The following is a 26,461-nucleotide window of genomic DNA, read 5'->3' as shown; positions in this document are numbered from 1 at the left end:
CAAGGCAACCCCCTGACAAAGATTGAAAGAGAAGGGCAGGAAAGAAAACAGGTTGGAGAAAAGGCCTCCTTCTGTTGTGTAGCCTCACTCCACGCTCGCCTCTTTCCTCTCCAAAAATCGGACTCAAAAAAATTCACATCCCAAAGAAAAGCCCAAGAGCTAAAAATTAGTGGGTAAAAGACAGACTCTCTCAGATGATTTAAACAGTGAGTCCTCCCAGCCTTTACACTTTGTTGAGAGGGAGGTATTGAGACTATTAACAGGATATTAACACAAAACAATTAAAAGAGTCTGCCAATCATCAAGCTTCTAATGGAAGAAGGTTGAATTGTTTGAATACCTTTCCCTGGATGAGGCTAAGTACTGGAAAGAGTTGTTGTTCATTTATTTCAGTTCACATCTGACTTTGTAACCCCATTTGGGGTTTTCTTGGCAAAGATACTAGAGTAGTTTGCTCATTTTTATAGATGAGAAACTAAAATAAACAGGATCAAATGACTTGAACAGAGTCACACAGTTAATAAACATCTGAGGCTAGATTTGTATTCAGGAAGATAAGTCTTTCTAACTCCAGATTTCCATTCCAACTCCACCTATCAAGAAAGAATCAAAGATCCCCAAAATGGGAACCAGACAAATAGAAGGCAGTTCTTACAAGCTCTATCTTGTAAGAAGATTCTAGGAGGTTCAGAGGACTTGGAGTAAGAAAGTCTGGGTTCAGATCTTAGCTCTATTAATTACTTGGCACTTAACCACTCTGGACCTCAATCCTCTCACTTACAAATGGAGAGGATAAAAAGAGTTGAATTCTTAGATTCCATCCCCATTCCAAATTGAAGATTTCACATATTTATAGAATTAGGTCAATGATAAGTAAAGGAAATCAATTAAAAACTGAGAAAAGATGATGGTGCAGTGGTCAACAGCCAGGAATCCTGGTTCCAAACCTTAACTCTAATATTAACTCACTGTGGGACTTTGAGCAAGTCACTTTCAGAACTCTGGGCCTCAGTTTCCCCATTTATGAAACAGTATTTATACAATCTACCTCTCAGGGTTGTTTCTAGGAAAACAAGTGAGGTAGTGGAAATAACCTTTTTTGGGAAGGTACTATTACTATAAATCAGGTTTGGAAATAAAGGCTGTAAGAGAGACAGCCTAGAAAATTCATAGACTTGGAGTCAGGGGGTCTGGGACCTTATAGAATCTTTGCCACTAATGAGTTGAGGGTTCCAAATACTCAACTCAAATATGATATTTTGCTTTTAATTTCTCTCTTTGACAATTAATAGCTATTTTCCAAATCTGGTATCTCAATCACTTAAAAAAAAACAAAAACCACAGCATCTGATAAGGACATGTGCCTTTCATCTTAATGTTTTGAAGCACTCTCAAATTTTTCTTACAGATTCCAGATAAGCAAGTCATTTTTGCCTTTCTGTAGCTCAGTTTTCCTACCTGTACAATGAGAGTCTTGCTGAGTTGCTTAAAGTGCTGGACAGCTCTAACACTATTCTGTAATCTAATATCCCTTCAGTTTTTGCCCATGCTCTAAGCTAATTTTCAGCTCAGATGGTTTATAAAGCTATGGGTAAACTTTCAACTCATTTTCTAAATGGAATAATCAAGGCAAGGAAGTAAAGCGATTTATTCAGGGTTATGTGTTTGGAGCTGAGAAGAAATTCAGTCTTGTGAGGCTTCCTTTACAAAAAAAATTCACTATAAACAAGAAACACTAGTTACGGATAAATGGTGCTCTCTTGCAGGTATTTTCTTAATCTAAAAAATTTTACTGAATTGGAACACCCTAAGGGGTAGCATGGTATGGTGGATAAAGAACTGATCTTGAAAGCCAGTCTGGGTTCAAGACTACATACAAGCAGTGTGACTCCAGGAAACCCTCAATTAACTTCTCAGGGCTCTAGGTAACTAAGACAACAAATTGCAGAGAAGGTGCCATTCTAAATTGGTAGAAGGAGTCCCCTATGCCAATGAAATCACAGATCCAATTCTTTTCTATGAGATATATTGTAACACTGGACTAGAGAAATACAATAGAATCAGAAAGACCTAAGTTCAAATCCTTTCTCAGATACTTACTAGCTAGGTGACCCTGGACAAGTCACTTAACCCCTATGTGCCTCAATTTTCTCACATGCAGAATGACCTGGAGAATGTAATAGCAAACCACTTCAGTATCTCTACCAAAAAATAACCCAAATGGGGAACATGAACAGTCAGACAAAATGACCAAACAATAATAATTCATGAGATATAACTGGATTAAAAGTAACTTTATATTTGTTTTATCCTAGGATGAACCTCCACAGTTTATATATTGTTTGATCAAACTCTCTCTCTTTTTTTTTTTAAATCACTTTTTATTGATAGAACTCATGCCAGAGTAATTTTTTACAGCATTATCCCTTGCATTCACTTCTGTTCCAATTTTTTCCCTCCCTCCCTCCACCCTCCCCCAGATAGTAAGCAGTCCTTTACATATTGAATAGGTTACAGTATATCCTAGATATGATATATGTGTGCAGAACCGAACAGTTTTCTTGTTGCACAGGGAGAATTGAATTCAGAAGGTATAAATAATCCGGGAAGAAAAACAAAAATGCAAGCAGTTTATATTCATTTCCCAGTGTTCTTTCTTTGGGTGTAGCTGCTTCTGCCCATCTTTGTTGATCAAACTCTCAAAAGTTTAAAGTTCCTTTTCTCATCTTACTATGGAGTTCTTAGATATGTAAATGAAAAAAATGCATTTCAATGGATTTTTTTTTTCAATTTTAGGTGGTTAATTTAATTGTAGGTCTTTAAAAAGCCCTAATTCATTTTGCCTTTGATTCTAGCAGTTGGCTGATCAGTTTCAATTTCATATGTTCTTTACCCTCTGTCATATCTACAAATATCATAAGTATAATATACCAACTTTAGGGTCAACTAGATAGCCGGAGTCAGGAAGACTCCTCTTCCTGATTTCAAATCACATCTCAGAAACTTCTCTTGGCAAGTCACTTAACCCTGTTTGCCTCAGTTTCCTTATCTATAAAATAAGCTGGAGAAGGAAATGACAAACCACTTCAGTATCTTTGTCAAGAAAATCTCAAATGGAGTCATGAAGAGTAGGACATGATTGAAACAACCGAATAATAACAACAACAATATATCAACTTCATGTAACTTAGAAATTTGTTGCAAGGAATTATAGGATCGTGGGATTTAGAACTGGATTCTACTTAGAGACATCTCTACATTTAACCTCTTAATTTTATATATGAAGAAATCAAGGCCCAGAATGGAGAAGACATTTGCCCAAGATCATCTAGTGAGTAAACAGCAGATTCAAGGTTTGAAATGATAGCCTCTGACTCCAGATCCACCATGTTACCTCTTACACCGAAATGCATCTCAAATGCTTTGCTGTAGGTACAACTTGCTTCCTAAATAGCATAGCACAGTAGGAACAACTTTATACACAGAATTGGAAGCCACAGGTTCTAGTATTGACTCTCTCATTAAATATACTGCATGCCCGTGGACAAGTTTTCTCCACAATTTTTTCCCTACTTTTAAAATTAGGAGGTACCTATGTAATGCAGTGGAAAGAACCCTGGATTCTAAGTTAGTCAGGAAGACCTGAATTTAAATCTTACTTCAGACACTTATTATCTGTGTGAATAACAGATTCACTGGGTAAGTCACTTAAGCCCCATCTCTCTCAGTTTCCCCAACTGTAAAATGAAGATAATAACAGCACCTCTTAGGGTTGTTGTAAAGATCAAATAATATATTTTTAAAGTGTTTAGCACAGTGCCCAAAACACAGTAGTGATTAATAAACGCTTATCTCATCTTCCCTTTTCCTTCCACAAACTAGCTCACTTCTCCCTTCTAGGCCTAACATTCTGAAAGATTCTCTAAATCTCAAAGAAACATTTTGAGAATCCTAACTCCTGAGAACTAGAAGACTTGAGTAAAAATCCAACCCTGCTACTTTTTGAGTTAGGCAAGTCTCTTCTTCCTTTTGGTCTTCTTGTGTATAAAAGAAGGTGACTAGATTAAATTATCTGTAAATCCACTGTCACTAAAAAGGCTGACCAACTAGGGTCCAGCACAGTACTTGGCAGGAAAAAGGTACTTTAACTCTGAATGAATGAACCATCCAACTGGATTTCAATAGATGCTTTGAAAGTCCCATGGGAATGGGAACATTCCAAATTTCCCTGGTATTGGCTCCTTCCCTTGACCCCCCAGTATAGAGAAATTTCATGAGAACTCCCTAGCACTACTTCACAGCAGTCACAATACTAGTACATGGAATACTAAGTGTTTTATATTATATATGTTTGTCGTAGCAAGCAATGCATTATAGCTATAAATTCCAAAACTCAAAAGAATCATAATGGCAGGTGATACAAAAATTAATGGAAAGACACATGGCAGGCACAAGCAGACTATAGCATAGAATGTGTGAAGGACTATTTATGGCAGGAAAAGAAAGTGAGTGGGTCATACAGAGAAAGTGAAAGATAGTGAAAAGATAATGTTATATAATTACTAGAGAACTAGACTTGAATTCCAGAAGTCCAGGGTTAAGATCCTGTTTCTGAACCACAGTGTGACCCTGGGTAGGTGATTTAACCTCTCTGAGTCCTAAGTTCCTCATCTATAAAACAACAACAATAATAATAATAGCACCTATCTCACAGGATTGTTTTGAGGATTCAAGTCAATAGATATACAAGGTAGATAGGGGAGAAACAAACACAAGATGAAACTCTTTGCTCTCAGAAAGCCTGCATTCCACTTGGGGAATGAAAGACTATATGAACAAAAAAGCAGATATAAAGTGTGTATAAAATAATACAGGAATTCTAAGAGAAAAAAAGTAAAAGTACTCAGAACTGGAAGGAAGGGGAAAAAATCAGGAAAGGGATCATTTGAGAGGTAGCATTTGAATTACAAGCAACTAAGTGATTAGAGTATCAGACTCAAAATCAGGAAAATCTGAATTCAAATCTGGTTTCAGACATTTACTAGTTGTATGGTCCTGTTTTCCTCAGTTCCTCATCTGTAAAAATGAATGAAAGAAGGAAATGGCAAATCATTCCAGTATCTTTGTAAAGAAAATCCCAAATGGGATCACAAAAAGTTGGACATGACTGAAAAATAGCTGAACAATGAAGTCATAATTTGGTGAAAGCTAGATATACAAGAGACTGAGGTAAAAAGAGTGTACATTCCAGCCATGGACAGGCATGTATCACTTTCCTTCATGGAGGCAGGAAATCTAATGTTTCATATTGAGACGAGATAAGGGGCTAGTTTGACCGGAAGAGGAGATAGGAAGGTTAGTCATATGAAATCGGACTGGAAATGCAGGTGGGAGTCATGTTGTGGAGGACTTTAAATGCCAGGCTGAGGATTTCATACTTTATCCTAGTGATGTTAGGGAAATGAAGAAGATTTTTTTGGATAGAGAGATGGCATGGTCAGTTCTAGGTTCTAGGGATGTCAATTTGGCAGTTGTGTAATCATGAGAATAAATTGCACAGGAGAGAAGTGTATGAAACAAATAGGAAGCTATTGCAATAGTCTGGGTAAGGGATGATTTGATAACTGATGCCTGGGGACTGAGAGAAAAGGAGGTGCCAAAAATAACTCCAAGTCTGTGAACTTTGGTGACTGGAAGGATAATGATGTCATTCACAAAACTGTAAAGTTTGAAAGAGAAATGGGTTTAAAAGGAGATCAAATGAGTTCTGTTTTGAACACATTGACACATACTTCAATAACATTCAAATGGAGAAGTTTAGCCAAAAAAAGTATTCATGAGAGAAAATTAGGATTGAACATATAGATTTGAGTTCCATTTGCCCAATGCTGATATTTGAACCTGAGAACTGATGAGATCACTGAAAGAAAGAATAGGAAGAGAAGAGAACTCAAAGCAAAGACTCTTAGGGGATGTTCATATTTAGTGGTCAGGAGGAAAATGACCTGGCAAAATAGATTGAAGAAGAATGGAAGACAGGTTGAAGATAATGTATGTAAAGTACTTTGTAAATTTTAACATGATTTATAAATAAAAGTTTTATTATTATTTGTATAACAGAAGAATAAATCCAGTGTTGTACTGCTAACTACGAATCAAAGAATCAGAAAAAGACCACTAATTAGATGGACTTGGTATGGAGGATTTCTAGGGAAAAAATAGTCAAGAATACCACAAAAAAGACATGGAAAACTATCCTGGTGGAGGGAATACTTACATTAAAAAGGCAAAGGAAGCATACTGAAGTATGGCCTTTCTCTCCTGCAAGGCTGATTGAGAAGTCTGAAGTTTGTATTTTGGGGTATGGTGGTACTATAGCATGTGTTTGAGCTGTGTGTGCAGGATGGAATTCTACGCTATATATGTGATGACTGAGATCATTTGCCTCCTCATTTTAGTCAACCAAATTTTCCAGACTTTGAGCAACTTATGAAGATAGCCCCAAAGGAGAGCTGTTCCCTGTGTCACAGAATCACAGAAATTCAGATTTAGAATCATCTTCATATCTCACATTTCTACAACACTTCAAGGTTTAAAAAGTACTTTCCTCAGGTATCCCTGGTGAAGACAAGGTGGGTATTGTTAAATATTATCATCATCATCCCTATTTTACAGATGAGGAGACTTGAGGGTCCCAAGTCCATGCTGAATAAGGATCAGATAGAAGAATTGAGGGTATATAACCAGGACAAGAGAAGACTCTGAGGAGACATATCTGATGGGCTATTATGTGAAAGAGGTAACAGACTCATTCTGTTTGGCCCCAAGGGCAGCACTACAAGCAATAGGTAAAAGCTGCCAAAAAGCAATTTAGAACTGATGCCAGGGAGAACTTCCTAATAGTCAGAGTGGGCTATTAGTGATCTGGGCTACTTCAGGAGGGAGTGGGTTCTCCCTCATTTAAAGAATTCAAACAGAAGCTAGATGACCATTTGTCAGAGATATTAGTATAAAGATTCTTCTTATCTGAACTAGACCTTAGGTCTCTCACAAACCTGAAATTATTAGTTACTTTCTTTCTATGGTACAGGATTAGGAGCCAATCTTATATTTTCTGTATTGAAAATGTTATAATTTGTCCCTTGTATATTGACAGAGAACAATAAGCCATGAGATTACAAAATCACTGGATCTCAAAACTGGAACGGATCTCAAAAGGCATCTGATGAATACAGAGAGGTCTGGCGAGACTTACATGAACTGATGCTAAGTGAAATGAGCAGAACCAGGAGATCATTATATACCTCAACAACGATACTGTTTGAGGATGTATTCTGATGGAAGTGGATCTCTTCGATAAAGAGAGCTAATTCAGTTTCAATTGATCAAGGATGGACAGAAGCAGATACACCCAAAGAAAGAAGACTGGGAAATGAATCTAAACTGCTTGCATTTTTGTTTTCCTCCCCAGGTTATTTATACTTTCTGAATCCAATTCTCCCTGTGCAACAAGAAAATTGTTCGGTTTTACACACATATATTGTATCTAGGATATACTGTAACCTATTTAACATGTATAGGACTGCTTGCCATCTGAGGGAGGGGGTGGAGGGAGGAAAGGGAAAAATCGGAACAGAAGTGAGTGCAAGGGATAATGCTGTAAAAAATTACCCTGGCATGGGTTCTGTCAATAAAAAGTTATTTTAAATTTTTTTTTTTTTAAAAAAGGCATCTGAGTTTAACCTGGACCTAATGTGGATCAATGTATCCTTCTGGGAGGCAGCAAGAGGTGTAGAAAGTTTTAAATCTTTGTCACAAAGGATTGTTTACCCTGGAATGTGTAATGATGGGGGCATCTTGGATATTATGTGAAATAAAGTCAAAAGATGTCAATAAAATGTGTGTGTGTGTGTTTTAAAAACAGAAACACTAGACTTTAGCGTCAAAATTGCTAGTATTAAACCTACAACTGAATTGTCAAGTCCATTTTCTTTTCTCCTTTGTCAAATACAAACTGTTAAACTAGATAATCTCTAGGGTCCCTTTTCCCTCTTACATTCTATGTTCTAAGACTCCCTTGAGCCTTGACCTTTTGTTCTATGTTCCAAGGTTCTTCTCAGTTCTGACTAAAATAAGTAGAAAAAATGCTGGACTTGGGCTCAGAAGTCCTGGGTTCAAGTCTGTACTCTGACACTTATTAGCTATACTTCTTAGCTTTGTGGCCATAAGCAAGTCACATCACCATGGAGCTTTAGTTTCCTCATTTATAAAGTGAAGATGGTAGCAATCTTTTCTCCTCAGCCTATCATTAGAGCTGGTAAGAGGAGCAACTGAAAAAAATGGATGTAAGCATCCTTTAAAATGCAAGACATGGTTATTTTCCTGTGATGGACCAGGATACAATGAGAAAACCTATGAACAAGACAGATACTCTACCTTGCACTGTGCTGAACTGAAGTAGACAAACCCTCACTTTGCTGAGGACTGTAAGGTTGGATTTGTGAATACATAGTGAAGTGTGTGTGCTTTTTTTCTCCTTCTTTTTATAGCCTGTTTCCATGGTGCCCTGAAAAGCCCTGAACAAACCACAGCTTGGACAGCTTGGGGGCCCTAGAGTATTATCAAGTCATCCTTTGAGACCCACTCTCCCAGGCTTAAACCTCAAGACCATACCTCTCCTGACTCCCTGAGGAAAGGAACTCACAGCAATGCTCAGATTCTACTTTGTCTTTCACTCTGTGTCAGCTCAATGAGGAAGGGAGAGATAATGGATAGTGGCAGAAGAAGGCTAGGGTTTGAACCTTACCTGTAATACTTATAAGGTGTTCAATCAGTGGGAAATTCATTTCACTTTTCAAAGTCACAGTTTTCTTATCTATAAAATGGGCATAACAATACTTGTATGACCTCATAGGCTGATTGTGAGAAAAATGCTTTTAAAGTGTAAAGCATTATAGCAATGTGAGTTTTTATTATTGCTATCATATGACAATTATGGTTTAATAATAGCTAATATTTACATAGCATGTCAATATTCACAAAGGACTATAAATATCATCTCTTTTGAGCCTCAAAGCAGTTCCATGAGGTAGTTGCTATTGTTATTCCTATTTTGCAGATGAAGAAACTGAGGCAGAAAGAGGCTATGTGATTTGTCCAGAATCACTCAGCTAGTAAGTGTCTGAGGAGAGATTTGAAGTCAGATCTTCCTGATTCCAGGTCCGGTGTTCTATCCACTACAATATAAAACTGTTTAATGGGAAAAAATACCTAGGGATGAATTCCAGCTTTGCCACTTATTAGCTATGTGACCTTGAGCAAACTTCCTCATGTATAAAATGAGAGAGTGCAATAAGATGGCTTCTGGGGTTTCTCCCAGTTATAATCCTATGATTTCTAAGTCTCCATCTAGCTCTAACATTCTATGTTTTAAGGTCCCTTCCAGGTTTCATATTCTAGGTTCTAAGGTCCCTCTCAGCTCTGATACTTGTTAAAGGGCAAACTGGATATTCAAATTCTAGTTTCCTGAATCCTTCTTATTAATAATTGTCTGAGAAAGCATGTAAAGATGGGTAGAAACCTGAATTCCATGGATTTCACTAGAATAATTCTTTCCTGACAATCAGGGAACTCTGCTCAGCAGACCAGTTAACTAGGAATACATTCCTCCCTTGGCTTCTTCCATCTCTTTCAGCTTTGACTGCCTTTCCAAGATAATAGACTAGCAACCTCTTCAATTTCCAGTCAGTTTTCATGGGCCTGAGTCTTTTGCCTCTGATCAGATAATACCCCCCCCAAAAAAAAAAGAAAAGAAAAGAAAGAAGAAGTAGGTCCAGAGAAGGGAGATATTTCTGCCTGATGTTCTTTACCCAAACCTCTATGAAAATAGCAACTCACCTGCTCCTGGGAATTCATTACTCGTAGCTTCATCTGCTTCAGGTATGTTGAGGTGAGGGGCATGTTATAGTCGATGATCCCAGAAACCAGAGGGGAAGGAGGTTCATTTTCTGAAGGAAAGAACAAACCAGAAGCCATTGATAGCCTGTACAAAGGGCTCCAGGAGCCTCACTCTCAAAGGAGGGACATGGCAATGACATCTAAGAATCTTCACTATCAGTAAACTGAGAAAAAACCCATGCTATTTATACAACTCTAATTTCTAAAATCCTTTATTGTGGGCAATACACTTTCTTCTTAACCATCATTGGGGTTATCATCCCCATTTTATAAAAAAGGAAACTGAGTCTTAGAGAAGGAAGTGGCTCGCCATGATAACATGGCTAGTGTTGAAGCGTTAAAAGTGAAACTTGCTTTTTACCTTAAGCTAAACTGAAGTGACCATTTTAAATTTGTTATTCATCTAAAAGACATTAATTGTTGCTCTGTAGAGAGCCCTATACCCTGTGAAAAGATATAAAACAAATAAGAAGTCACATTTCTGTCCTGCATTAATATTTTTAAAATGCTTCCCTCATAACAGTTCTTAAGTGAAAATATTATTAATCCCATTTTACAAATAAAGAGACTGAAATTCAGAGAAGTGAAATGACTTCTTGAAAGTCACATAACTGTTAAGTGGTGGACTCGGAATTTGAATCCAGATCTTCTGATCTCATGCCCAACTCTCTTTTGTGGAAATAGCACTTACCTTTTTCAATTCAATTCAGCAAATATTTCAAGTGCCTACTAGCATACACTGTGGTAATCACTGGGGAAACAATAAAAAGCAAAAGAGAATGCCTGCCACCAAGGACCTTACAATCTAATGGGAAAGACAACATGCAAATAAATATTCATAAACTAGCTACATACTAGATGAATAGGAAATAATTAAGAGGGAGGAAAGCACTGGAATCAAGAGGAAGAATTCCTGTAAAACTAGGATGTTGGTCATGACTTAAAAGAGATAAGAAAGGTTAGTAGAGGTAGAGGTTCTAGCAATGGGGGACAGCAAAAGGGAATACCAGGAGCCATCTTGGTCATGAATGGGGCTTTTTTTTTTTCATGAAACAGCCAGGAGGCCAGTGTCATAGAGTATATGTTAGGTAGCAGGGTTGGAAAGACTGGAAAGGTAGTAAGGAGCTAAGTTTGAATGACTGTCAGTGCAAAATAGAATACTTTGTATTGGTTCCTATAGGCAACAGAGAACCACTGGAGTTTATTGAGTAGGGAGGTGACATGATCAGACAGACTTGCATTTTAGAAAATTCATCTTAGTTGCTGAATGGAGGACAGATTGGTGTGGGGAGAACAGACTTAAGGCAGGCAGACTCAATAGTGGTCTATGGCAATAATCCAGGTATGAAGTAATTAAGGGCTTTCACCATAGTAGTGGCAGAATAAAAGGAGAGAAGTGAGCCTATTCCAGAGATATTGCAAAGATTAAATCAACAGGCCTTGACAACACATTGAGTATCAGGAATGAGAGATAGTTAGGAATCCAAGATGACTCTCAGGTTGCAAGACAGAGTGACAGAAAGGTTGGTTTGAATAGGGCAGCTCCTGAACTCAAGGTGTTTATAATCTTGCAAGGAGTTATTATTTGTATATAAGCATGCAATAATTACAAATTAAGTACAAGGCAGAATAAGCTATAATAGCAATAGCTTTGAACTAGTACATGAAGAACGAATAGAGAAAATTTCAGAGGTTACATTTAGGAGAGAAGTGTTTTAAGGACAGAGAAACAATATAAGCAAAGGCACAGAGGTAAAAAAACAAGAGGCATGTTGGCAAGGGGGTAGGGGATGAACAGTCTAGTTGGGCTGGTAAAAAGGATATATGAACAGGTATAGCACCAAATAGATGACAGTGGAAAGAACATGAGAGTCTGGAGAATGGGGTCCATAAGTATTTTATTGAGCCTCAATTTTCCTTACCTAAAATGGGGATCTTATGAAGAAAATGACTCATAAACCTTAAAATGCTACAGAATAGTGAGTTGCTGTTATAATAATGAGACTCTGGCAGGAAGCCTTGAAAGTCAGCTTTGGGACTTAAAGAGCTATTTAGTAAGTGGTAAGAAGTGGCAAGAAGAAGTGGTAAGAAGAAGTGGTAAGAAGGGCTTTGAACAACCCTGGAGCTACTGTAGTCTCTATCTTAGTCAGGTGTGGCTGTAGAGGAAAAGTTATGAGTCAAGAACAACTCCAAGGTTAGCTGGTGGTATATTGATTAGAACTGAATTGTCAAATGTAATGAAGCACATCCCATGTGCTCAGTGGGAGGGAGGGAGGGGGGGGAGGGGAGAGAGAGAGAGAGAGAGAGAGAGAGAGAGAAGGGAGAGAGAGAGAGAAGAGAGAGAGAGAGAGAGAGAGAGAGAGAGAGAGAGAGAGAAGAGAGAGAGAGAAGGAGAGAGAGAAGGAGAGAGAGAAGAGAGAGAGAGAGAGAGAGAAGGAGAGAGAGAAGGAGAGAGAGAAGGAGAGAGAGAGAGAGAGAGAGAGAGAGAGAGAGAGAGAGAATCTGCTTTGGATTTTAGCTCCATTTCCCACTTCCACAGGGTTGGAATATAGATCCCTTATCAGATTCTAACCACCACTAACCTCCATGCTGCCCCCCATCCCTTTACCCCCATTCTCTCAGACAAAACAACAGATGGTAGAAAATAAATACCATTCACATTCCAGTGCCCCCTCCACCCCCAAGCTTGGGCTGAGAGACTAATGAAAAGAATATACTCTAGTAGAAAGACTTCTGGATCTGAAGATGAAGGCAAAAGCCCTGGTTTTGCTATTTATTAAAGGGAGTGTACCAAAGAGGATAGAATACAGGAATTGAACTCAGAAAGACCTCTCTTCAAATCTTACTTCTGAAATTTTACTAGCTGGATATCTTTAACTTCTTAACCTTACTTTCTTCATCTGTAAAATAAGGATAATTACCTATAGCATCTATCTTATAGGGCTGTTGAAAGGCTCAAATGAAATAATGTGGGCTTTTCTTAATTTATTTCCCTTTCCAGCAGTTAGGTTAAATTTTTCAATTTTTTTGACTCCTCTTTTACTTCTAATTACTAGATCTCACCTCTTCTACCTTACTATCCAAAGATATTTTCAGGAGTGGAAGATAGACTGGGTGCCCTCATTAGGACTACTAGCAGCAGCTGCTACCTCCCTGATTCTAACTTCAAGTTTCTATGCAAATGACTGATTGTTCCCATCAAGCCAAGGGCTTTTCAGAAGAATAAGAGCCTTTTACAAACCTGAACTAAAAACAGTTCCCACCTGAAGCCAAGAGCTTCAACACTTCAAGGATCTGATATTTTCCTAGTGTGGACACACCCTCCACAGATACATATTACAGCTCCTTTGCAACTAAGTAGATAGGAGTTGTTATAGTCCCCTCCAAAAAAAAGTATCATTGAATATGTTTGTCCACATTTGGCTACAGTGATCTTCAAACAATAGATAGTCTTTCACTAGATTCAGGCAAAAAAACTTTCCCTTTTTAAAAGATATGATACAGTTATTCCTGGATTGACATAGCTTAGAGTTCTGGAAGGCTACATCACTGGTGTACAGAAAGACCTTAAAGGAAGTCTCTGCAACTGGATGTCATTATGGATTTAAGTCTTGGTTATTCCCCAAATTCTTATAATTATATTACCAAGTCACTCACTTTTCTGCATAGCTGTGAATGCCTTTGGGGAGTGGGGATGGCAAGAGTAGAAGGGAGAAACAAAGTTGGCTTGAATCTTACTTTTTGACACTGTTCACCTTCACAGTATATTCTTCCATATTCCACATTCCATTTGACTCCCAACATCCTAGTAATCTCTGACATAGGCAATATCAGCAGAACCGGGACAGCTGGGGTTAGATTCAGAAGTTATTATCTGAGGATCCAGCTCTTGCTGATACAGGAATCACTGCCCAGCTTTTCAGTTTTTCTATGCTTGAGACTACAGGCAGCTCATACTCTAGCTTGGTGTATATGATTTACTTCCCCAGGGGCAAACCCAATTCAGAAGAACAAAAACACAGACACACAAGGAAGACACCAAGGAAACCCAAGGCTCCCCAGAGCTGTTCAACTCAGACATGCAGGGATCTCACATGGCTAATTCTCCTTTCTATCAGTAGACTCAGTTGTACAACTACCAAAAAAGGGGCCAAGTTAGCCCAGAGGTAGTGAGTCTCATTGCTTCTCTCTCTCCTGCCCAAACACAGAAGGAAGAATGTTATTGGGGGTTATTGGCAGCAGGTGCTGCCGCCCTGATTATATAACATCTGGATTTGATACAAAACAGTGCCTGCTCCCTTTCTATGAGTCTTTCAGAACAGAGGTGTCAAACACATGGAGTGAAGAGCCAGATAAAAATGTAACTGGGAAATATCTAACAAAATAAATAAAATAGGATATAAGTAATCTTAGTAAGTGGTTTTCCAAGTCAATATGCGGCCTATAGGGATTCTTTTGAATGGTTTAGTAGTCCCCAATTTTATTTGAATTTGATACCAACTATTTTAGAAGAACAACGGTCTTATTAAGCCTAAACTAAATAAATAGTTCAGAATATGCTCCAGAAGCTAAAAAATTAGGAAAAAATATCCTAAGAACAAAAATAGGTATAATGTACCAAAATTTTAAATGTTCTCACCAAGGGTGTCATTCACAAGAAAAAGATGACCAATTCTAGATAATAAAATCTAGTAGAAAAAAATTGCCTTAGTAGATACCAAGGATCCTGAATGATCCAACAAATGCAGAGAGCTTCTAAAGTTATATTTCAATATCTCATTGCTAAATGAGATGGAAACCAACTTAAGATTTAGGTTGTTTACAGAACCTCACAGATAATCAATAGTGCAGAAGCTTCCCTCAAACCCAGCCAAGCAAAACCTACTCCATCACCTAAAATCAGACAGTATTAATGAATCAATGAAAATTCTGACCACAATTCTTCCTGCACCTTCCTAGAGCCAGTCACTAGGTGGCAACTTTTGAAGCAGCTTTGTGGGGGAGAAGAAAAGCTTGGCAATACCCTCCAAGGGTAGCTCTAGCTCTGATATTCTAAAGTTTTATATTAATTTTAAGGCTTTAGGATTTGTGACTTCATCTATCATTCTTTTACTGATGCAGATCACAAGATATTTGCAGATAATTTTCATGAATTTCTAAGGCCAAAACATTCATGATCTGGCGGCCAACTTTCTGGTAACAGGTATGTGACATCAACATCACTAATAATAACAACAATAGCTAAAATGTATATTATATATGTAGTATGTAATACATAGTATATAGTACATACTATGTATATAGAACTCACAATAACCCTAAGAAATAGGTAATATTATTATCCTCATGTTACAGATGAAGAAATTGAAACAAAACAGAGGTTAAGTGACTTGCCCAGGGTCACACAGCTAATATGTGTCTAAGGTTGGATTTGAAATCAATTTTTGACACTTCCTGATTCCAGGTCCAGCCCTTTATCTACTATGCCAGCTGGCTAGTCCAACAAGCAGAGATTGACAAAAAGCAGTCATTTCACCCACATATAAAATACATATGTTATAAATTATAATTATTATTACAAATAAATAAAAGAATCATATCAATATATTGACTTGTCCCAAGACCATTTTCATCTAAATTCCATTGGAAATGTAAGAAGAACAAGATAATACTATACAGTCGCTGGAAAAGGCAACACAAGGGTGTGGAAAGAGAAAGAACCAATCTCAGTGCCAGGAACACCTGAATTCAAATTTTGCCTCCAATACACGATGGCTCTGACTTTCTATTAAATCATTTATCCTGCCATTGCCCCAAACAACTCAAAGGCTATGAGCTTTAGAGTAGTTACTTTAGAGCAGGGTATTTCCTCATGGATATTTTCTAATACTAATGAGGCAGTTAAGTGAAGCAGTGGATGAAATGCTGGGCCTAGAGTCAGGAATCACTAAATGCAAATCCAGCCTCATTCACTCACTAGCTGTGTGACCCTGGGCAAGTAACCTCTGACTACCTCAAATGAGGATAAAATAGCACCTACTTTCCAGGATTCTTTTGAGGATCAAAGAACATAATATATTAAAAAGCACTTGGCACTGTGCCTAACATATATCAAGTGCGATATAAATGTTATTCCACCCCTCACAGTTTCATCACAGGTCTGGTGTGGAAACATATTCATTAAATGACATTTACATAGTAATTTTAAGTTTTACAAATACCTACATTATCTCATTGGCTTCTCACAGTGACCCTGTTAGGTGAGTACTGTAGATATTATTATCTCCATTATTTCAGATGAGGAAACTGAGGCACAGTGATTTGCCAAATGGCACACAGTTGGTATTATGTGGGCTCATCCAAGGACCACAAACACACAGTTTGTGTCCCAATGGCATAGCCCTTAGAGTTAGCTCCATACTACAAGTGAACAACAAGTTTAAGTAAAGAAGATCCTAGACAGAGTCTCATCAAAGGCCTAAGTCCCCACTTCTCCTGGTTGTAAGTGTGCATTCTTTTATGGTCTTAAATGCCCTGGTAATCATTGGGTATCTTACAGAAGCAGTGACCGTGGAGTCTGGCACCCTGGCATTTCTTCCCCTGACTTCCTGTTTCCTGTAGCCTTTGTTTATGCTGTTCACAGGGAGTAGAGAATCAACATGCAAGCTAGACTATCCATGGTAAGAAACAAGCAAGGAAAGGATACTTTTCATAAACCTAGGAAGGCAGGGTTCCAGGGCTTCTTCTAAGGGAAGAGTGAGCAACATCCCTGCCCTGCTTTGATTTAGAAAAAGCCCAGAAGAACCTCCCTTTCCTCAATAGACTTCACCCAGAAATTCACTTCCCAAATGACTTTTCACTTTTCTTACTCAGTGGTGGATCAACTCAAAAAGCCAAATAAGCCCAGTGTAGCCCCTGATGGAAAGCATCCTTTACCTCTTCTAGGGCAGTGGATGAAGGACAGTGGAAGGGAGAGAACCTTGGCAATGAAGCAGCAATGAAAGGAAATATCAATCTTTAATGTCTAGAGAGACCACGAATAGTGTAAAGGTCAGGGTGCTGTTCTTTGGTTAGGGTAGCCAGGGCCTGCAGAAGAGTCCCTTCTGCTCTTCATGCCTCACCAGGGTGCTGCCAGGCATGCAGAGGTGATTGGCGCCTTCTAGGCATTTTGAGGGGATGTTATATTTAGAGACAATTCTCTTGTCAGCAAGGGAGGGTGGGGAAGAGTGTGGGGGGAGAGACATCAAGACAGACAGAAAAAGAAGAAGAAGGAGGAAAGAGGGAAGAGAAAGAGGAAGAGAGAAAAAGAAAGGACAGAGATAGCAAGGCAGAGATGAAGGGAGGGGAGGGAGTGAAGGGAAGGAAAGGGAGGAGGGAAGGGAATAAAAGAGAAGGGAGAAGAGAGGAGGGAAGGGAAGAGAAACCACTGATCTGCAAGTATTTCTAACACATCACACCTTACTTTGGACCCAGTCCTATTGGAATTGATTTTTTTAAACCAGACCTGATTTCTTTGGTATAGGAAATTTCAATTAAAAAAACCCTTTTTAACCAATGCAGATCAGAACTTGCTCTGCGACTGAGTCTTAGAAATTATCTGGGGGTATTCAGAGGTTAGGTGACTTGCCCAGGATCATAAAGACAAAAAGTGACAGAAAGGACTTGAACCCAGATCTCACTGACTCCAGAGTCAGCTTGGTATTTATTACAACATGCTGATGTCAGGTATCCCAAAAGTACAACATACAGCCCTTCTTTATAAATCCTGGAGCCAGGAGATCAGATTGTGACATTTCTATGTGCTAGGTGTGTGATCTTAAATAATATGCTTTGCTTACCTGGACTTAAGTTTACTAATTTAGCCTGAACCACCTCAGAGGGCAAAAGTAAAAGGAAAGGCTCCATAAGCCAGACTTAGTATTATCCCAAGGCCCAGAGTTATTATTTCAAGGGTTTACAATGTCTTCTGCTCAGAGCTCTGCACCTCACCTACTTCACAATTACAAAGAGAGAAGGGGTTCTCCTTTATACTTTTCATTTCCACACTAAATATGTGTAAGAATTCCTAGTATAAGAAACCTAAAGAGTGGGATCCATTCTTTGGTTCTCCCTAGTTTATTAGGGTGTTGGCTTTGACAGGGAGAGCTATTACCTGAGATTTAAAAAAATGAAGTTTATTCAAGGGGTGAGGACTTGATAGACACAATGCGGAATTAATCCACCCTTTCTCCTATAGGAGCACACTGGACTGAGGTTTCTCTGCTGAACCCACAAGGTTTATTTATATTCCAGGGATTTCTCAGCTCTAGCTTCCTCCTCTCCTCTTTCCTCTTCTCCCTCCCTCCTTTTAGAAGGTGGGGGAAATGAGCCACTCACTGCATGATACCCCCTCCCGCCTCTCCATAAAGATCATTTGGAGAGGGAGTCAGCAGCCCCAGGAGACCTCTGGAGCCTTAATTGGGGAGTGGGAGGATGAGGACATCATCACGCTGATGATCTCCAGAGCCCTGGAGAGGTGGGGGGCTGAGGGGGAGGGGAACAGGAGCATCCTCCCTCTGCCACCTCCTGCTAGGAAGCTTGGCTGCTAGAGGGGAAATTGAAATGGAAGGGAACTGGCAAAGGGTAGGAGAGAGTAGCTGCTACAGACCCTGCCTCAAGGATCCCTGCTGTTGAAAATAGGAGGGAAACAGAGAGTAGCTTCTCCTTAGAATCCCTACCCCAACCAAAGCAAAGATTCCTAGTTGACGCCAACCTCTTGTAGCCCCTTTCCTCCCCCAGAACAGGCTCTGTGTCTGACACAGTCAGTTGCTGTGGAAATGATTAGGATGTGAAACGGAGGGTGACGACTCCAGGCACGAATTAAGCAGTGGGAGAAGATACCCACGGGACTAAAACCCTGTTTCTAAAAAGACAACCTGGAAAAATGAGAGAAAGCCTAGACCAGAAGTTTCTTAAGGAAGGAAGATAAGTGGGGTGTGATCAGAAGAGCACTGGACCATTATGGGTCCCAATTCTACTGATTATCACCACCCCCAAACATACACACATATGCTCACTTACTAGCTGTGTGACCATGGGCAAGCCACTTCCCTTTCCTGGGTGTCAGTTTCTCCATCTGCCAAGTGAAGGGGTGGGATTAGACAATAATAATAATAATAAATAACAATAATAATAACTCACATGTATATAGCACTTTAAAGTTTTCAAAGTGCTTCACATACCTTTACTCATTTGATCCTAATGTCTCTGTAACATAGGAACTATTGTTCTTCCACATATTACAGAAAAAGAAACTGAGGCTGGGAGAGGTTCTGTCCAAAGTCATTGCTAGTAAAAGGAATGGAGAGGGTCTCTAAAGTCTCTTCCAGTTATAACATCCCATATTCCTTCTATTTTTGGCAAGCAACATAGTACTGTAGAAAGGACACTAGTCTGTAACTTGGGAGAACTTAGGAATACTAGTTCACTTAGTATGTGATACTAAGCAAGTCATTTATTTAACCTTTTTTTAGTCTCAGTTCCTCCATTTGTCAAATTGGTATAATTTGACTTGAACTCTGCTTTTAATTTTTCTAAGGAAAGCACTTTGGAAATCTTAAAGCATTATACAGGAAAGTGGGTGATTACTATTATTATTATTATTATTATTATATATTCTAAGGTCTCTCTTCCAACTCTGACATTCTATGGTCTAAACTTCTTTCTGACATTCTAAGGTCTCATCTTCCAGGGCCAACATTCTCTGCTTCCATGCCCCAACTACTAAGGAAATGTGTGACATAATGGACCCAAGATGTGTATACAAAGCCCTGCTTTAATTCAGACAAATGGGGGGAGGGGAGTTAGGCAAAAAGTCAACCATGCAATATTGTGCCAATCAGGGCCAATACTTGGGAGATGGCTAGGTATATTTCTCATCACAACTAGGGAATTTCACTTAGCACATGTCAATGCATCCTAGATCTAAGTGTGGGGGCTTCAGAATTTCCCAGAGGAACATCAGCTCCTTTTACAAAAGATTTATTTTGGCCCCTCACATGGCAAGAGCTGATGCATGTGTCTGATGGGAGGTAATGGTCTAACTGCTCTCAGGGGAAGGAGAGTCACTGGACTGCTGGTGACTGTGTTGCTGTCAGAAGTTCCTAATGTGCTGGTTTCTGGGGCCAATCAAAATAAAATGAAAACCCCAAAGGTCTCCTTCATGCATTGTTTCCTTTGCCATTCATTTCGGTATAAGATTTTTATCTATAATATTCTTTGTATCATTTACAGTAGGATCCACTTAATCAACACATAAACAAATGGGCTATCCTTCATTCAGAGCCAGAGCCTAGACTTCAAGCAGGGGCAAAATTGCCCCTGACTCTAGCAACCTTCCCTGGGCTGGGTGCCAGTGAACAGATTTGGCACAGAGCACTTGAGGGAAGCTAAACCCTAGATGAATGGCCCACCTGGGCTCCATTCTCAGGGAGACTTCCTACATGCACCAGCTAAATTTATTGGCGTGTTTTACTGTGCCAGAGCCACCTGCAAGCAGATGTGCCCCAAGATTTAGTGGGAATCTCTGGGAAGGATTGGGGGGAAATGGGGCTCAGGGACGACCAGCAGCCCACTCAGCAGATTTTGTGAACCTGAATGTTAGGAGGGATTCCACTTACCTTCCTGTTACTTGAGGTGGCCTTGAGTTATCCTGTTTGCCTTTTTATAACAAATATTTATTTATTAACACTTTAGAAGGCACGTCCCCAGCTCATCTCTGCCTATTGAAATCCTATGCACAGTTTAAAGCCTACCTCCTCCACGAAGGCTTCCTGAAAGTTCATAAAATAATTGGCCAGTTTATAGTCTCAGAACTAGAAGTGAATCCTTTTACATATGAGGGAAGTAAAGATCACAGAGGTTATAGCATCACAAAATGACAGAGTTAGAATTAGAAGGGACCTCAGAGGTTATCTAGTCTGATCTCTTCATTTCAGAAAGAGGAAAAATACTTAGCACCGTGCTTGGCACATTGTTGGCACTAAATAAATCTTTATTCCCTTCCCTCCCCCTTGCCCAAGGTCATACAGAATAATAGATGACATGGCTGGGATTTGAAACAGGTCTTCCAAGCACAATTCCAGTAGGTCAAGAAGATCTCTTCTTGAGTCTCTCAAACACCTTTACTTGTATTACTCTGATAGTCAAGTTACCAATTGTTTGTTAAATGCCTATTGCCAGTACTGGGAAAAAAAGAAGGATAAAAACAGTCCCTGTAAACTGAGTGGATGCCCATCAATTGGAGAATGGCTGAATAAATTGTGGTATATGAATATTATGGAATATTATTGTTCGGTAAGAAATGACCATCAGGATGATTTCAGAAAGGCCTGGAGAGACTTGCACGAACTGATACTGAGTGAAATGAGCAGAACCAGGAGATCATTATATACTTCAACAACAATACTATATGATGATCAATTCTGATGGAAGTGAACATCTTCAACAATGAGATGAACCAAATTAGTTCCAATGGAGCAGTAATGAACTGAACCAGCTACACCCAGTGAAAAAACTCTGGGAGATGACTAAGAACCATTACATCGAATTCCCAATCCCTATATTTTTGCCCACCTTCACAGGCTAATTGTACAATATTTCAGAGTCTGATTCTTTTTGTACTGCAAAATAACAGTTTGGACATGTATGGTAATATTGTATTTAATTTATACTTTAACATATTTAACATGTATTGGTCAACTTGCCATCTGGGAGAGGGGGTGGAGGGAAGGAGGAAAAAAATTGGAGCAGAGGGTTTTGCAAGGGTCAATGCTGAAAAATTACCCATGCATATATCTTGTAAATAAAAAGCTATTTTAAAAAAAAAAACAGTCCCTGTATAAATCTTACCATACTAGTCTTATGTTTTATATCTATCATACCTTATTTTCATATTATAATTATCTGTGTGGCTTATTTTATTCCATGAGGGTGAACCACAGCCACAACCACAACATACCTTGCCAGCCTTATCTTCTCCTTATGTAGATTACACATGATTTAAAACAGACTTACTTTACTCCCTTGTTCTCCCCCTTAAATTCTGCTTTCTTTCCTCAGTGTTGCCTTTGTTCACAATATGTGGTTTCCCTAAGCCTAGAATGTCTTTTACTCCATCCAAATCTCTTTCCCTTCTTCATCTATTACCATCCTACCTGTCAAAGCCCAAATCAAAAGGCACCTCTTCTAGGAAGTCTTCCATGATTCCTCCAGCTGAGAGCATTCTTCCTCATTTTATTTAATAGCATGTTTCACTTTGTATATTCAAATTTATTATTCCTTTATCGATGCCTGTCTAATTATACCTAGCAGATTTTATAAACTTCATGACAGTTCTGTTTCAGTCTCTTTATATTTCTTTATATTTCCCTTACTGCACAGCACAGAGCACTAAGTATGCGCTGAACGTTTGCTAAATGAATGAATGTGGAGCCCTTAGAATCATAAACTCCTAGAGCTGTAAGGGACTTCCAAGGTCATCTCCTATAAGGCCTCCCTAAACAGGAGCATGGGTCTAGACCCAAGATGATGTCTGAGATCTCTGCCGGCAGCTTCAAATTCTACAATGCTAAGCGCTACAAGAGTTCCAGAAGAGGAGAGAGATCACTTTCAGTCAGAGTGCTCAAGAAAAGCATCAGAGGTGGCATTCTGGATGAATGTTTGGTGAGTTTTCAAATGATCCCTGAGATAAAAATGTAGCTCTCCCTAGCAGCACCGTGGATTCCCACTGGCCTCTGGGAATTGGGACAAGTGCTTAATCGGCATTTCTCTTCAGGGCTCTGCCAGCATCCATGCATCCCTACACAGATGATGCAGCAGCAGCTGTGGAAATATATTGTCTGGGGTCCCTGCTCCACCCACCCCTCTGCCCCACTTCTGACCCCAAATATCTGTCTTTGTTTACCTTTGGGCTCTAACCCATTGGAGTTAAAGTGCATCCTCTTTTGACATTCTGTGCAGCTCATCAGGAACCGGGTCACAGCCTCCCTTGGGAGAAAAGCGTAGGTTTCTGCAATCTAGGGAAAGAGACAGAAGTCTAATTATCTCTGGGCTCCTGGTCTCTGGCTGCTTGGTAAGGTGATCAAGGAACGCCCTGCTTCACTTACAGGTGCTGTTACTCTATTTCTGTGTACAATCATACCATCAGGCAGTGAAAGGAGCAGGGGGATAGGAATTAGGAGACCCGGGTTTGATTTGAACTCACAGGATTATAGAGCAAGAAAGAAGTAACTCAACCTCATATTATTATATTAAATTACAAACAAAGAAATAAGTTCTCAAAGGGAAAGAGACTTGCCCAATATAGGTAATAGCAGAGACAAGATTTGAACCCAGCACTTTTGACTCGGTATTCCAACAAAGTGGCATAGTGGGTAGAATATCACAGTACAGAAACTGCAGACAGCCAGACCTGGTTCAGATCTAGTCTCAGACACTTACTAGACAGATGTGCAATCTTGGGGAAGTATTTAAATCTTTCTCTGCCTCAGTTTCCTCATCTTTAAAATGGAGATAAAAATACTCCCTACCTCCCTGGATTGTTGTAAGGATAAAATGAGATAATATTTGTAAAATCTTTGCAAAACCTTAGGACTTTATTTAAATGCTATCCTCCTCCTTCATCATTATTATTGTGATTGTAATTTCTAATATGCTGCAAGATTTCTTTGCCAATTATTAGTTTAACCCCACACTGAGCCTCAGTTCATCTGAAAATGACAATAACAACACTTGCACCAGCTGCCTCACAGAATCCAGAATGGGGAAAGTACTCCACATAAACCTCAAATGAAATGCGAAGTTCAGATGAGACAAGCGTGAGTAATATTTTACTCCATTTCTCATGAGAGAAGCAGGAGTCAAAGTCCAGGAATTCCTTAATTCCCAGGGACTAAAATCATTCAAGATGTTTTCTGAGGATTAGTTCTTTCTGTCAGAGAAGGTATATAACCAAAAAGCAGAGCTGTTAGATAAGACTACTTCTTATTCTAGTAATCATTATAGTCTTTTGTTATAGGTTCTGTTTTAGAGATAGGGCAAATAATCTGTTAGGAGAACAGACTCTCAAGATTACATAGTGAGCTAGCTAGTTCTGGCATCTTTTTTTAATTTCAAAAATAGCCTGCTACTGGCTACTAAAGGCAGCTCCTCTGAGCACTAAAGGTGCTCAGAGACAGCCCAGTGGATTTCTCATCACAACCAATGAGTCCCTCCCACCAATAGAATTAAAGGTTCTAGCTGCCAGCTTTCTATTCTCATCTTGGGAATGAGTCAAAGAGAGGAGAACAGAACCATAGATTATTAGAACCAGCAGGGACCTTAGAACATAGCATATTGAGTCTCACAACCCAACCATGGGCATGACCCTCAAAATACAGGCTTCTGGACCTTAACACATAAGTGGTCAAAGCATGAGCTTTAGAATTTAGAAAATGGAATCTTAGGACCTGAAGGAGACCTGGGATATAACTATTTCTGTATAATTATTTTCCTTTGCTATGCTACTTTTTATTTTATTAATTTAATTTCATCCATGCTTATTCTTCACAACAATCAATCTTTACCAAATTTGTCATTGGGTTGAGGCATTAAGGTAGAAAAAGGGGGGAAATGTGGAGAAAGAAGTTAAAGAGAAAAGAATTCAATGGGACACCATGAGGAATAGGAGAATGTCTTTGTTCTCCCCAGATTCCTGCAGACACCTTCTCTACAAGTCTTAATCATTTGCCAATTCTGATCTAACAATTGAGTGTTTTTTTTTTCTTTTGGATTCACATAAAAATTAAAGAAAAATCAAAATAAATACAGTTCTTTTTGTTTCCTTGTCTAAGGCAGCTAAAAGGCCTACAAAGGTCTGAGACTTAAAACTACACTAAAATTGTTGGGAAACCCTGAGTGGAATAAAAAAATCCTTTTCAATAGAAACATCAGTTTAAAAGAAAGAGTCATAGAGACTTGAATGCTCTCTCTATTCTCTTTCCTTAACTCAATGTGATCGTGAACAAGTCACTTCTGCTCTGGTCCCAATTTCTATCACCATAAAATGAGGAATTTGTAGCAGATGATCTCTAATGGTCCTTCCCAACTCTAACATTATGTGTTCTAAAGTCCTCTTCCAGATCATTTCATCTATGTTCTATATTCTAAGATTCCTTCCAACTCTGACCATCTGTGTTTTAAGATCCTTTCCAACTCTAGCATTCCATTTTCTATATTCTAAGGCCCCTTCCAGCTCTGATAGTCTGTGCTTTGATGTTCCTATTGAATAGCTTTGCTATTTGATGATCTATAGTCTAAAGTATCTAACAACTCTGATATTCTATTTTCTAAGACTGAGATTCTTAATCTCTATTTGGTGTATCATGAACTCCTTTGGCAGTACAGTGAAGTTTGTGGGCTCGTTCTCAAAATAATGTTTTTATATAATTAAAGAAAATGCTAAATTTCACTTGGAAGTTAATGTGAAAAAAAAAGAAATATTTTTTAAAAGGATGGAATTTTCCCATCTAAGTTCATGAACCCCCTGAAATCTATCCATGAACTCTGGGTGGGAAATGGAGAATGAAACTGTGGACCCCAGCTTAAGCTCACCTATTGTAAGATTTATTCCTGCTCTGACGGCTACACTCTTAGGTCCATTCCTACTCTGATATTCTACCAGTAGTGAAATTTCTCAAAGCATGGGTGGGTGCTCACATTTATCTCCACTAAGTGGCAGCATAACCCCAGTTTATAGGTCTTTTAATCACAGCCAAGGAAAGTTCAAAGGCTTGTCCCAAAGCCTCAAAAAGAAAAATGGGGCTCTCTGTAGAGTCTCTCCCTCTGGGGACACTCCCCTGCAGATGAGACCCATCAGCTCAAACTGTCTCCTCTCTCTCTCTTAGCTCCATATCGGTAATAGCTGAGCAAACTCCCTGCTCAATTTCCTGCACTCAAGGTGTCTGTAAGACATTTGTTATCATCAGGGACCCCTGCAGAAGGGTCCATGATGGGACTCTGGGCTGGTCCCCCAGCTGCCCTTGGCGTCCTTCCCAGCCTTTTCTCTTTCTCCAGTGACAGTATCCCGCTCCTCCCCCACACACACCCCGGGTCTGCTCAGACTGTCCAGTTAATTTGGGTGGTACCATTGTTATTTCTCAGCCGATTTGATGCTCTGCAGAGCGGCCAGTCTTGATGAGTTATCTTCCTCCCAAACTGTCTGTGTGATTAGGCTTCTCTGGAGGTCATGGACAAGGGTAAACTCTCCAGTGACTCCGATTAGAGTGAGTGGATGGGGAAAGCCAGCGAAGTCGGGGATGGGGAAGACACATGGGAATTTGTGGAAACCCCTATGCCGGCTTCCTCCCTCATTAATACTAAGCAAGGGGAACCAAGACCATGTCTGATGGACACATTTCATTTCTATCCTAGTGTCTGACTGAGAATAAATTCCAGGCCAGTGTGCCAGGGGCAGACGGTCGGTTGG

At 39.3% G+C, this 26,461-nt stretch overlaps 1 protein-coding gene across 1 annotated transcript in view; it reads right to left on the bottom strand.

Annotated features, from left to right (window-relative positions):
• The window catches only part of NOL4L (nucleolar protein 4 like), a 201,382-nt gene that overhangs the window by 110,353 nt on the left and 64,568 nt on the right, over window positions 1-26,461 (bottom strand). The window contains exons 3-4 of the mRNA XM_051979386.1: window positions 22,901-23,012; window positions 9,898-10,007 (exon numbers count right to left, since the gene is read on the bottom strand). Coding sequence (XP_051835346.1) covers window positions 9,898-10,007; window positions 22,901-23,012 — 222 coding nt within the window. The remainder of the gene's footprint in view (window positions 1-9,897; window positions 10,008-22,900; window positions 23,013-26,461) is intronic.

This window comes from Antechinus flavipes, chromosome 2 (genome assembly GCF_016432865.1).
Source record: "Antechinus flavipes isolate AdamAnt ecotype Samford, QLD, Australia chromosome 2, AdamAnt_v2, whole genome shotgun sequence".
NCBI lineage: Eukaryota > Metazoa > Chordata > Mammalia > Dasyuromorphia > Dasyuridae > Antechinus > Antechinus flavipes.
Note: the sequence above shows the minus strand (reverse complement) of the source record. Positions and strands in the feature narration are given on the sequence as shown.